Source organism: Danio aesculapii, chromosome 10, assembly GCF_903798145.1.
Source record: "Danio aesculapii chromosome 10, fDanAes4.1, whole genome shotgun sequence".
NCBI classification, from domain to species: domain Eukaryota; kingdom Metazoa; phylum Chordata; class Actinopteri; order Cypriniformes; family Danionidae; genus Danio; species Danio aesculapii.
This window is the reverse complement of record NC_079444.1, coordinates 44,916,879-44,931,276: the sequence shown is the minus strand read 5'-3', so window position 1 is coordinate 44,931,276 and position 14,398 is coordinate 44,916,879. Positions and strand designations below refer to the sequence as shown.

General features: G+C 40.2%; 1 protein-coding gene across 2 annotated transcripts in view; it reads right to left on the bottom strand.

Moving 5' to 3' along the window:
* Window positions 1-14,398, bottom strand: part of LOC130235883 (metal transporter CNNM4) — a 38,405-nt gene that overhangs the window by 9,316 nt on the left and 14,691 nt on the right. For both annotated transcript variants that reach the window (XM_056466404.1, XM_056466405.1), the window contains exons 4-5: window positions 11,784-11,953; window positions 1,352-1,448 (exon numbers count right to left, since the gene is read on the bottom strand). In XM_056466404.1, coding sequence (XP_056322379.1) covers window positions 1,352-1,448; window positions 11,784-11,953 — 267 coding nt within the window. The remainder of the gene's footprint in view (window positions 1-1,351; window positions 1,449-11,783; window positions 11,954-14,398) is intronic.

Sequence of the window (14,398 nt, the reverse complement as noted above, 5' to 3'; positions counted from 1 at the left end):
AACAGCTCCTGTGAGGCTAAAAGGATGCAGCAGCGGTCTCTTGAAGGACGTGAGTGTGAGTGAGCGTGGCCGGATCCGTCACATCAGCTTCATCTCTAATGCAGCGTTTGCTGAAAACACACAGTCAGACAGTCGCTAAGCACATAAGCGTGACGTTTGCACAGCTGGAGGTGAAGAACAGAGGCAGACAGAGATCATCCCTGCAGACAAACCTGTCCCGGACACTGCAGAGTCATTACATAACACACACACACACACACACACACACACACTGACTGCACAGTGACACATTATCACCAGCCGCTCCACAGACTCCAAAACAACACCAAGCCCAGAGATTCATCCATAGTTACTCAGACCATATTATATTCATGTTTACACACACATAATGCATTCAGGTCTGTGTAGATAGAGGTAGCTGACATTTCTGTAACCTGTGTGTGTGAGAAAGTATTGTGTGTGTGTAAAGGTATTGTGGATGTGTCTATGTATAGGTATTGTGTATGTTTGTGTGTGAGTAAATTATATATATATATATATGTGTGTGTGTGTGTGTGTGTGTGTGTGTGTAAAGGTATTGTAAACTGTGTATGTATGCATGTATGTATGTATGTATGTATGTATATGTGTGAGTGTGTGTAAACGTATTATGGATGTATGTGTGTGATTTAATTGTGTATGTGTGTGTGTGTGTAAAGGTATTGTGGATGTATGTGTGTGCGAGTAAATTATATGTGTGCGTGTGTGTGTGTGTGTGTGTGTGTAAGTGTGTGTCTGTGTACAGATATTGTGCTTTTGTGTGCGTAAATGTATTATGTGTGTGTGTATATGAAAAGGTATTGAGTATATGTGCATGTGTGTGTGTGTGTGTGAAAGTATTGTATGCGTGTCATATAAAGTGTTGTGTATTTGTGTGTAATTGTATTTGTTTTGATATTGTGTATGCATATAGGTATGTGTGTACAGCTGCGAACTGGAGTATGTGTGTGTGTGTGTGTGTGTGTGTGTGTGTGTGTGTGTGTGTGAAAGTATTGTATGCGTGTTGTATAAAGTGTTGTGTATTTGTGTGTAATTGTATTGTGTATTCATGTATGTGTTTTGATATTGTGTATGCATATAGGTTGCGTGTACAGGTGTGTACTGGAGTGTGTGTGTGTGTGTGTGTGTGCGTGTGTGTGTGTGTGTATAGGTATGTGTGTAGAGGTGCATGCCAGTGTGTGTGTTTACATGTGCATTGCAGTGTGTTTTTAAGTGTGTGTGTATGTATCTTTGTGTATTTGTGTGTGTGTGTGTATAATCATGTGTGTATAGGTGTGTGTGTGTGTGTTTGTATAGGTGTGTGTTCACTCACCCAGGCTCGGTGCGCTCAGCGCCATCACTCCATAATAAGAGAAAGGCCCCGTCTCAAACCGCATATTCTCATTACCGGCCTCGACCTCCACACGACCCTGCGGAAACACAACACAAACACACACTGATGAAGGCACATACACAATAGTACACATATACACACCTATATACACAAATGCACAGTACACACACACACCTATACACCATCTACACGCACACATATACCTATACATGCATCCCTATAAACACAGTCACTCACACACACAGTAGATGATTATATAAAGATGTTCTCATTTTAATGTGTTACTGTGATGTGTTGCTGATTTTATTCTTATTTGTTTTTATATTTTCTATATTTATATTTATTTTTATGAAACATATATTGTAATGTGGTAATAAGTAATCGAATCTTAAATAATAAATAAGAATTTGATTATCTGGTTATCTTATACTGTGGGTTTATTTAAATCAATACAAATATTAATTTCTATATTTTATCTAATTAATATTACTTAAATAATTAAATTAATAAAGCTTTATTACATCTTTAATGCTTTTTCTCCACACATTTCAACGTGAGCCAGTTTAAAAACCCCTAATCAAGACAATATTACAGCATCACATGAAAACTCAATCATATATTAAAAACTATGATGGAATAATGGTGATGAAAGCTGTTGTGCTGTTGCGCCGCACAAGTGTCGCTCTTCAATAAACCAGCAGCCTTTGAAAAACACTTACAGAGCATTTACAGTCAAACGCAGCGCCTTATTGTGAAATCCTAACCAGTTTCCTCTGAAAAACAACCAGTTGCATTTATTATTAAAAAGGCCACTGCATTTAGGACAGAGCTGCATTTGCGTCAAACACACACACACACAAACAAACACACGTGCGCTTGCTTTGCTTTGTCCAATATATATTTTTTGTATTGTTTTTAGGGCGACAATTTTACCATCTGTCCAGAAACAATGGATGAAGAATAGATTTTAGGCTAATTCTGGTGCATTTGCAGCAACGTTCATTAATGTACACTGTTCCTGCTTGCCTGCCACACAAACAAAAAACAAGCAAACAAACAAAAAACAAACAATCAAAAAACGAAAAGAAGCAAAAATACTAAAACAAAGAAACACAAACAAGCAAAAGCAAACAAACATAAACAAACAAAAAAGCAAAAGATATAACAAACACAAACAAAAACAAACAAAAAACAAACACACAACAAAACCCAAAAAACAAGCAAAACATGAAAACAAACAAAAAACTAACAAACACAAGCAAAACTAAACAAACATACATAAAAAACAAACAAAAATATAGCAAAAAGATATAACAAACACAAACAAAAACAAACAAAAAAACAACAAAACCTCAAAAAAACAAGCAAAACATGAAAACAAACAAAAAACTAGAAAACACAAACAAAACCAAACAAACATACATAAAAAACAAACAAACAAACAAACAAAAATATAGCAAAAAGATAACAAACACAAACAAAAACTAACAAAAAAACTAACAAACACAAACAAAACCAAACAAACATACAAAAGACAAACAAACAAACAAAAAATATAGCAAAAAGATAACAAACACAAACAAAAACAAAACTAACAAAAACAAAAAACAAGCACACAAACAAACAAAAAACAAGCAAATAAATAAAAACAAACAAAAAACTAACAAACACAAACAAGCAAAAACAAACAAACACAAATAAAAACAACCAACCAAAAAAAAAACAAAAAATAAAAGATATAACAAACCAAAAAAAAAACAGCAAGTAAAAACTAAAACAAAAAAGCAAACAAACAAAAACAACTAATACAAAAAACAAACTATCAAAAAAACATACAATCAAAAAACGAAAACAAGCAAAAAATACTAAAACAAACAAACACAGACAAGCAAAAGCAAACAAACATAAAACAAACAAAAAAGCAAAAGATGTAACAAACACAAACAAAAACAAACTAACAAAAAAACAAACACACAACAAAACCTCAAAAAAACAAGCAAAACATGAACAAACAAAAAACTAACAAACTCGAGCAAAACCAAACAAACATACATAAATTAAACAAACAAACAAACAAAAATATAGCAAAAAGATAACAAACACAAACAAAAACAAACAAAAAAAAAAATCAAACATACAACAAAAACCAAAAAAAACAAGCAAAACATGAAAACAAACAAAAAACTAACAAACACAAACAAAAATAAACAAACACACACACTCAAACACAAACAAGCAAACTAACACAAACTAGCATAACCAAACAAACACCAAAAACACGCACACACACGAATAACCAAACAAACAAAAACAAACAGAAATTCATTAAGAAATAAAATAAAAATTAAAAACAACTGTTAATGAAACAAACTAAATCTAAACTGAAATTTATCGCACATTTAAAAATCCTATTAAAGTAAAAGCTAATATAAAACGCTAAGCTATGATAACGGTGGCAGACATGGTATTTTTGGTCTTGATGGAGAGTCGACCTCTCCTGGGTTTGTCAGAAAAGCGTAAGCGGATCTGCGGCGCTCGGATTGCATGACACACGGATCCGACACTGGATCTGGAGCTGCTCTGAGATCTGCTTTCTACAACACAAACAACACTCCTGCAAATCAGAGCGCAGTCGAAAAGCTGCCAGAACTGGTGATATAATGAGTTATGATATTATATTATGCTATAAATGATAAGTACTGCATTGCATATTGGAGAAAACTGACATTGCAATATTTCTGTTTTTTGAATATGAAGACAACTTAACTCTATTTGGAAATAACTGATCATTTTAGATTGATTAGGATTATTATTATTTAATATAACTGCATAACATATAATAAACAAAGATGAATACAACAGAACAAATGAAATAAAGCCTGTTTTTTGGCTTTCTGTGAAATCGAACAGTATTGCGGTACTGGAATTAAATAACTATATGTAAAATAACACGTTATAAAGTCGTAGTATTTATTGTATAAATAATTAAATATAAGTGATAAGAAATACCATAATATGTGTGCAGATATTTAGTAAAATGCTCAGTGAACATATTTGTTTACCTGAAAAACAATGCTAAAGTCCGATATTCTGCTTTGAGTATGTGTGATCAGTGTTGAAATGTCTGTCTTTGTTTTGCCCTCTATAACCAGCCCACTACCGGTTTAGCCAATTATACGAGAGGGGTCTGGATGCAGACCTGCTGAAGATGGAACCTGAGCTGCATGCAATGCTTTTTAATGGGCTCACCTAACCCCACCCCTGACCCTACCCGTTACAGTGACATCACTAGCTCCGTTGTATGCATTCTATCTGACACTGCATTTCTGAGAAATGCAGTCTCAGCTTGCATCTTAAAGGCTCCATCCAGATACTACTGAATTATACTACATCCCCCTGGGTTGCCAGATGGCAGAAAACAGTGCAATTCATTACAGTTATGAAGGCTGCATCAATGTATGCAGCTGAAAATGCGCCCTCTGCAGGACAGACAAGCAATTTGTCTGTCTGCAGCAGACAACACGACAGAAACATTTAAATACAAACGCTCAGCAGCACCGAATACTGCACTCACTGCAATGCTAAGGCTATAATCTAATAATAATAATAATATTATGATATTAAACTGCTTTACCATTATTAAAAGTAAAAAACAGATGCAGATAGGCACACATGCGTACAGAAACACACACGGATGCAGACATGCACATGAACAGACAGAGATGCACACGCACACAGACATACACACACACACACACACGCACAAAACAGACATAGGACTCTGCCGAGTGTGTCTGCTGTGACATAACACACACTGACACATGCAGCTCCTGTATGACTGCGCTACAGGTCAATTAAAGCACTGATAAACACTGCGATATGCACGCTGCGATATGCACACTGCTTAAATACATTGCGATAGACACAATGCGATATACACTGAAATTCACACTGTGATATACACACTATGATACACACTGCGATAAACCCACTGTGATATACACAGTGATATGCACACTGCGATATCCACTGAAATGTACATACTGCGATATACACACTGCAATATGTACACTGCGATATACACTGCAATATACACTGCAATATACACACTGCGATAAACCCACTGATATGCACACTGCGATATACACACTGCTTATTTACACTGCGATATACACACTGAGATATGCACACTGAGATATGCACACTGAGATAAACAGACTGCGATGTACACACTGCAATGTGCACACTGCTTATTTACACACTGCGATATACACACTACGATACACACTGCGATAAACCCACTGCTATAAATCCACTGCAATAAACCCACTGCGATATACACAGTGATATGCACACTGCTTATTTACACTGTGATAGACACACTGCGATATACAATGAACTGTACACACTGCGATATACACACTATGATACACACTGCCATATGTACACTGCGATATACACACTGATATACACAGTATGATACACACTGCAATAAACCCACTGCGATAAACCCACTGCAATATACACAGTGATATGCACACTGCTTATTTACACTGTGATAGACACACTGCGATATACACTGAAATGTACACACTGCAATATACACACTACGATACACACTGCAATATGTACACTGCGATATACACACTGCGATATACACACTGCGATATACACAGTGCGATATACACACTGCGATATACACACTACGATATACACACTACGATACACACTGTGATAAACCCACTGCGATATACACCGAAATGTACATACTGCGATATACACAGTGCAATATGTACACTGCGATATACACACTGCGATATACACACTGCAATATACACACTACGATACACACTGCAATATGTACACTGTGATATACACACTATGATACACACTGCGATAAACCCACTGCGACAAACCCACTGCGATATACACATTGATATGCACACTGCGATATACACACTGCTTATTTACACTGTGATAGACACACTGCGATATACACTGAAACGTACACACTGCAATATACACACTACGATACACACTGCAATATGTACACTGCAATATACACACTATGATACACACTGCGATATACACATTGATATGCACACTGCGATATACACACTGCTTATTTACACTGTGATAGACACACTGCGATATACACTGAAATGTACACACTGCGATATACACACTACGATACACACTGCGATAAACCCACTGCTATAAATCCACTGCGATATACACAGTGATATGCACACTGCGATATACACACTGTTTATTTACACTGTGCGAGACACACTGAAATGTACACACTGCGATATACACAGTATGATACACACTGCGATAAACCCACTGCGATAAACCCACTGCGATATACACCGTGATATGCACACTGCGATATACACACTGCTTATTTACACTGTGATAGACACACTGCGATAAACACTGAAATGTACACACTGCGATATACACACTATAATACACACTGCGATATGCACACGGAGATATTCACACTGCGATGTACACACTGCTTATATACACTATGATAGACACACTGCGTTAAATCCACTGTGATATGCACACAGCGATATACACACTGTGATAAACACACTGTGATAAACACAGTCACACTGGCGCTGTGTAGTTCACCTTGTCCTGACTGACCCTCACTGAACACACAGCAGATCCAGCAGTCATTTACTGATCCTGATTTACTGATGAAGGGTTTACCAGAGAGACGCTCTTAGTCCTGACATGCTTCAGCTGCTCCACTGACCACTATATATACACTGAAACACTGGCCAATCTAGTGCTGGAGGTTTAACGGCTAAAGCAGCTGGTGGCCAATCTTCACTGAATGCACATTCCAGCAGAAAGAGCAGAGTGAAGCCAAATACACATCAAACCACAGCTGATCAACTCACTGCAGAATTAGATGTGCTCCTCGACTCTCCTGTTTCCAGCAGAAGTGTTGGTCTGGAGCTCCACAGGGTCAATATACATGCCCAGCTGCTGGAGTCAAACCTGTGCCCACTCGTGCCAATGACAAACACAGATTTCAGTGGTGCAGCAGTGAGAGTATTGTGTTGTGGACAATGTGAAACATGTGTTGTTCTCTGACGAGTCCACCTTCACTGTCTTTCCCACATCTGGGAGAGTTACGGTGTGGAGAAGCCCCAAAGAAGCGTCCCACCCAGACTGCTGATGCCCAGAGTGAAGCATGGGGGGATCAGTGATGGTTTGGGCTCAATATCATGGCATTCCCTTGACCCAATACTTGTGCTAGATGGGCGCTGGGTCACTGCCAAGGACAACCCAACCATTCTGGAGGACCTTGTGACCCAATGGGTCAAACATTGTATCCTGAAGGCAGTGCTGTGTATCAGGATGATAACACACCGCAACACTGGAGACAGAGCGGTTTGATGAAGATAAGAGGGCATGTGAAAGGATGTGAGGGTTGTGTGAGTGTGTGTACATGAATGTGTGTGGTCGTTCATGTGTGTGTTAGCATCCATGTGTGTGTATGTGTTGTGTTTGTCTGCCTGTGTGTATGTCTGTGAGCGGATATGTAGTGTGTGCATGTGAAAAAGTGTGCGTGTGTGTATGTGTGTGATCGTGTATGTGTGCGAGAGTGTGTGTGTATGTATGTGTGTGTGCTGCAGTAAGGGGGAGGGATTAGCTCAGCTCAGGATCTCTTTCTTATGTAAGAGGGATCAATTAGTGAAGGGCAGAAGCGTCCGGCCGACGCGGGCCGTTCAGGCTAAACCTACACTGAGGTCACAGACGCTAGCAAAGGCCCCGTCTGTGCAACTGTACACCACACACACACACACACACACACACACACACACACACACACACACACACACGGATCTGCTATAGAAAGCCATACTATCACTATTGCTCAGACACGGCTTGACAACCACCTAAAACATCTGAACAACCACATAGAAATGCCCTGGCAACAACCTAATAACCATAGTTTCCATAAGGGATTGGATTGGCAACAGCATAATAACCCTACCCTGCTGAAAACTCCAGCTAAACCAGCCTAGGTTGGTTGGCTGGTCTTAGCTGGTTGACCAGACTGGTTTTAGAGGGGTTTTGGTAATTTCCAGGCTGGTTTCCAGCCATTTCCAGCCTGGTCTTTGCTGGTCAGGCTGGAAAATGACCAGCTAAATCCAGCTAAAACCAGCTTGACCAGCCTGGTTTAAGCTGGACGTAGCTGGTTTTGGCTGGAAACCAGCCTGGAAATGGCCAAAACCCCTCTAAAACCATGCTGGTCAACCAGCTAAAAGCAGCCAACCAGCCTAGGCTGGTTTAAGCTGTCTTTTCTCAGTAGGGTAGTTAGCATACAGAAATGGCTTGACAACATCTAAAACAGGTCCTCTCAAAGTCCGGAGTCCATTTCGTATTGTAAGACCATGCAAGGATTCAAACTGAGGATTTCCTTCATTGATAAATGCATAATGCTTGTAAATCAACAGTTTAGATGTTTGTGTTTTAAAATACAGGCCAAAATCAAATCAAAGGCATAATATTCAATGTTTTCCTGCGTGACTCTGTAGTCATGACATCCAGTGATCATACGAGGCGTCACATGATCGAGTGGCCTGTAATGCAGCGCAACAAAGCGATCAATTCAGTGGATGAAGATGTCGGTGTCACGGAAAACTTGATTAAGAGAATCAGCAGTTCACAGTTGAATGCACAGAGAAGTATGCGTTTATTTTGCCAGCACAAAGCCGCTCTGCTTGATTTCTAATGAGACAATTTGAGCTGTAAAGAGTGGAAATGTGAAACACCACTCTGAAGCGAAGCATGGACATTTTAAACAGCAGTATCCACAAAATACAGATATAAGGACCGCAAAACTAGTGTTCATTACACACCTTTCATATTTCTCTTTTTTTGGTGAGGGGTCTGGATGAAGACCTGCATGCAATGCTTTTTAATGCCCACACCAAACCCCACCCCTCACAGAGACGTCACTCCATTGAGTGCATTGTGTCTGACACTGCAGCTGCATCCCAAATGGCACACTATACACTATGCACACATGCACTTACGCACTCAACAGCATAGTATATGTATGTAGTGTTGTCCCAAATGGAGCACTAATGTTTTTATACTAAGCAGAAATTCAACCCGTTTCCCTGATGATGTTTGACGGCTGCCAAATTAGTGAAATAATTGACCAAACTATCAAATAATACCCGCCATGAGTATAACTGCATTCACCATCAGGAGGCGCTATAATCACTCTTGTAGGAGAATTTCAAATAAATAAAGTTATCCAACATGTGCACCCGATAGCTCCGCCCCTTCCGCTACATGAGTAAAGCTGCGGTCGTTGTGTGCGTGAAGCGTCCATCACTACACACTTCATTATTCCAGCTGAATGAGTGCATCATCGGGTAATTAAAGTGCACTTATTTTCTTTATAGAGTTTTCAGTGTGAACGCACTACTGAGACTATTTATACTACAAAATGACATAGAATAGTGCATAAGTATGCGATTTGGGACGCACCTTGCATCTCTGAGATATGCAGTCTCAGCTTGCATCATCATGGCTGCAGCCAGATACTATTGGCCTACATCTTGTTGTGTTTTGTACAAGAATGCACTTATATTATATTAGTGGTTTTGCCACATTCACGTTGTATTTAATGTGTTTTGAATGCAAATGCCACTTTATTTAAAGAAAAATAACAGTGTTGACTTGTGATGTGTTATGGATGTTTATTAAAAACAAGTTATGTAATATCAATTGTTCTGGACCTTTGACCTTCATTAAAAGGTCTAAATTTTTATTTTTTATTAAGACATTGGAGAATCCCTGGTCTAAAATCTCCAAGCACCACATAGAAATGCCGCTGCAAGTACTTAAACACCCTAGTTACCATGGAGAATTGGATTGGCAACCACCTAAAAACCCTAGTAACTATCCAGAAAAGGCTTGACAACCATCTAAAACAGGGGTAGGGAACCTATGGCTCTTTGACTAAAAATATGTGGCTCTCCAGCGGTCGACTTCAATAATATTTTAAAGTTTAAATAACTATAACGTTCACTAGAAATTAGTTTCCTGTTGAAAATACAATTTTAATTCCCTTTTAAATGTATTTTTACAGCAAAATTAATAAGAACTCAGTTTCCAATAAAAGCCAACTCAGGCTCATTCTGAAAACGTAGTCGCGCGGATGTTTCTGGAGACTGCGAAGTATGTCCCGGGAGGTGCGTATTTCTGCAGTTTTTGTTTTCACGAATCCACAAGAGGGCGCTGTGTGCGATTTATCGCATCTCAAATTTCGCGCCCCACGCTGTTCTCTCGTAAACCCACCAGAGGCCGCTGTCTGACTGGCTGAATTACTGGATGACTGACTGGCCAGCCAATCAATCAACAGACCCACCCTCCTCCATCCCTAAACCCAACCAGTTTTATCGATTGACCCGCCCACCCACTTACTTCCCTTAAACCAACCAACGATTTACAAAAGCCGTCCAGAAAAGCCCTCGTCTGATTTTGACCACGTTTTCGGATTTCGCCACATTCTCACCCAGTTATTCACTCGCTCATTTTATTTTATTTTTGTCTGATTTCTGGAACCGCTCTTCCCCAGACTCGAACCTCGTCGTCATCATGGTCATCTCCTCTCTGCATCTCAAATCTGCTGGCATACACGGCGAGCTAACTGGACAGACTGGTTGCGGTGGGAAAGCCCTCCACATGGGGTAAGCTGTCAGCTGGTAAGCGTGAAAAGGAACAGCGTCACACCGCCACGTAGCATTCGTTTAAAAAAAAAATAAAACACAGCCATATGTACCCCCGGCTTCATAATTCACGGTCTCCAGAAATGTTTTCAGAATAAGCCTGGGTTGCAAATAGCGGAGCTGTGGATTAACTTGATTTACGACACCAATAAAGGGCAAGCAACTTACATTTGTATGGTCACCTCGTGCACGTAAATTCAAACCACATTCATGAGTGGTGATGGCGGAAGAGAAAAATTCGATAAATTGTCCTTGCTTCATTGATGGACTTGCTCAACATGTGATGCTTCATATTTGTTTATTTTTGAGTTGTGCAGGGAAATAAACGAAGAAAGGATATAATACACACCCCAATGGCTCTTTAAAAAAATGAATTTGCCAAACAAATCAGAAATGGCTCTTTACTGAAAAAAGGTTCTCGACTCCTGCTCTAAAACATCCAAGCAACCACAAAGAAACGCCCTGGCAACCAGCTAAAATACTGTAGCAACCACATAACGCATTACTTTCCTTAAAGAGTAACTAAACTACATATTCAGTTACTTTTCATAAGTAATGCAAGTATTAACATCAGCATTTCAAGGTAACACTGATTCTGCTGAACTCTCCATAAAGGCAGACAGACGGCTTCTACTGACCTGAAGGATGAGGACGAAGAAGTCCACCTGTTTCCCGCGCTGGTACAGATAGTGGTGTTGCGAGCGTTTGTCGCTGTCGTTGAACTTGATCTCCTGAATGACGTCCGGGTGTTTGAGGATTCGCAGAAGCACTTTATCCGAGATCTGGAGCGGACTGAAAGCACTCACCTCTACAGAACCAGGAGAACAATAAAGTAAGCTGTTATTCACGTTTGTACAGTACATGTGGAGAGTATTGATAGCGCTTCACTTTCTCCACATTTGTTTATGTTCCAGCCTTATTCCAAAATGGTTTAACTTCATTGATTTCCTCAACATTCTACACACAATCCCCCATAATGACAATGTGAAGAAAGAGTTTTAGAAATTGTTGAAAATTTATTAAAAATAAAACACCTGTAAAGTCACATGTACATCAGTATTGACAGCCTTTGCTCAATACTTTGTTGATGCTCCTTTGGCAGCGATTACAGCCTCAAGTCTTTCTGAATATGGTGCCACAAGCTCGGCACACCTGTCTTTGGGAATGTTTGCCCGTTCCTCTTTGCAGAACCTCTCAAGCTCTATCAGGTTGGATGGGAAGCGACGGTGTACAGCCATTTTCAGATCTCTCCAGAGATGTTCAATAAGATTTAGATCTGGGCTCTGGCTGGGCCACTCAAGGACATTCACAGAGTTGTTGTGAAGCCACTCCATTGATATTTTGGCGGTGTGCTTTGGGTCGATGTCCTGCTGGAAGATGAACCGTCGCCCCAGTCTGAGGTCAAGAGCACTCTGAAGCAGGTCTTCAGTCAGGATGTCTCTGTACATCGCTGCATTCATCTTTCCCTCTATCCTGACTAGTCTTCCAGTTCCTGCTGCTGAAAAACATCCCCTCAGCATGATGCTGCCACCACCATGCTTCACTGTAGGGATGCTATTAGCCTGGTGATGAGCGCTGCCTGCTTTTCTCCAAACGTAACGCCTGGTGTTCACTCCAAAGAGTTCAGTTTGAGTCTCATCAGAGCAGAGAGTTTAGTTTCTGATGGTCTGAGAGTCCTTCAGATGCCTTTTGGCTAATTCCAGGCGGGGAGTGTCTTCCGTCTGGCCACTCTACTATACAGGCCTGATTGGTGGATTGCTGCACAGACGGTTGTCCTTTTGTAAGGTTCTCCTCTCTCTACAGAAGAACGCTGGAGCTCAGACAGAGTGACCATCGGGTTATTGATCACCTCCCTGACTAAGGCCCTTCTCCCCCGATCACTCAGCTTAGATGGCCGGCCAGCTCTAGGGAGAGTCCTGGTGGTTAAACATCTTATGGACGATGGAGGCTGCTGTGCTCACTGGAACTTTCAGAGCAGCAGAAATGTTTCTGTAACCTTCCCCAGCCATGTGCCTCCAGACAATCCTGTCTCTGAGGTCTACAGACAATTCCTTTGTCTTCTTGCTTAGTTTGTGCTTTGACATGCACTGTCAACCCTGGGCCCTTATATAGACAGGTGTACGCCTTTTCAAATCATGTCCAATCAGCTGAATTGACCACAGGTGAACTCCAATGAAGCTGCTGAAACATCTCAAGAATGATCAGTGGAAACAGAATGGACCTGAGCTCCATTTAGAGCTCACATTGTCATTATGGGGGATTGTGTGTAGAATGTTGAGGAAATCAATCAATTTAATCCATTTTGGAATAAGGCTGGAACATAAATAAATGTGGAAAAAGTGAAGCGCGATTAATACTTTCCAGATACAGTGCATGTATTACAGAGGGCTGTGCTAAATAAAAAAAAACCAATATTTAATATGCAATAAAACTAAATATTTAAAAAGAGGGGGGTGATTGACAGCTGATAATAAAAGCGCTATTTTCTCCATTCCTGTATTTAATCTGGTTTGTTTCATTTTTTTTTCTTTAACAAGTTGTTTTGCTGTAGTTTATGAGAGAAAAGCTTTCATTTGGGCATTTTCTTTTAATCTAGGCTTTTGTAAACCAGTAGGCATTTTCATGTCATGTCCATGTGTTTTATGCACATGATGTATACAATAATTTTACAGTGCTCAACAATGAGAACACCCCATTTTAAAAATGAATGTTTTTATCCATTTCTCAGTGGATATACACTCACCGGCCACTTTATTAGGTACACCTTACTAGTACCAGGTTGGAGCCTTTTTGCCTTCAGAACTGCCTTAATCCTTGGTGGCGTAGATTCTACAAGCTACTGGAAATATTCCTCAGAGATTTTGCTCCATATTGACATGATAGCATCACACAGTTGCTGCAGATTTGTCAGCTGCACATCCATGATGCCAATCTCCCGTTCCACCACATCCCAAAGGTGCTCTATTGGATTGAGCTCTGGTGACTGTGGAGGCCATTTGAGTACAGTGAACTCATTGTCATGTTCAAGAAACCAGTCTGAGATGATTGGTGCTTTATGACATGGTGCGTTATCCTGCTGGACGTAGCCATCAGAAGATGGAGACACTGTGGTCATAAAGGGATGGGCATGGTCAGCAACAATACTCAGGTAGGCTGTGGCGTTGACACCATGCTCAGTTGGTACTAATGGACCCAAAGTGTGCCAAGAAAATCTCCCCCACACCATTACACCACCACCACCAGCCTGAACCGC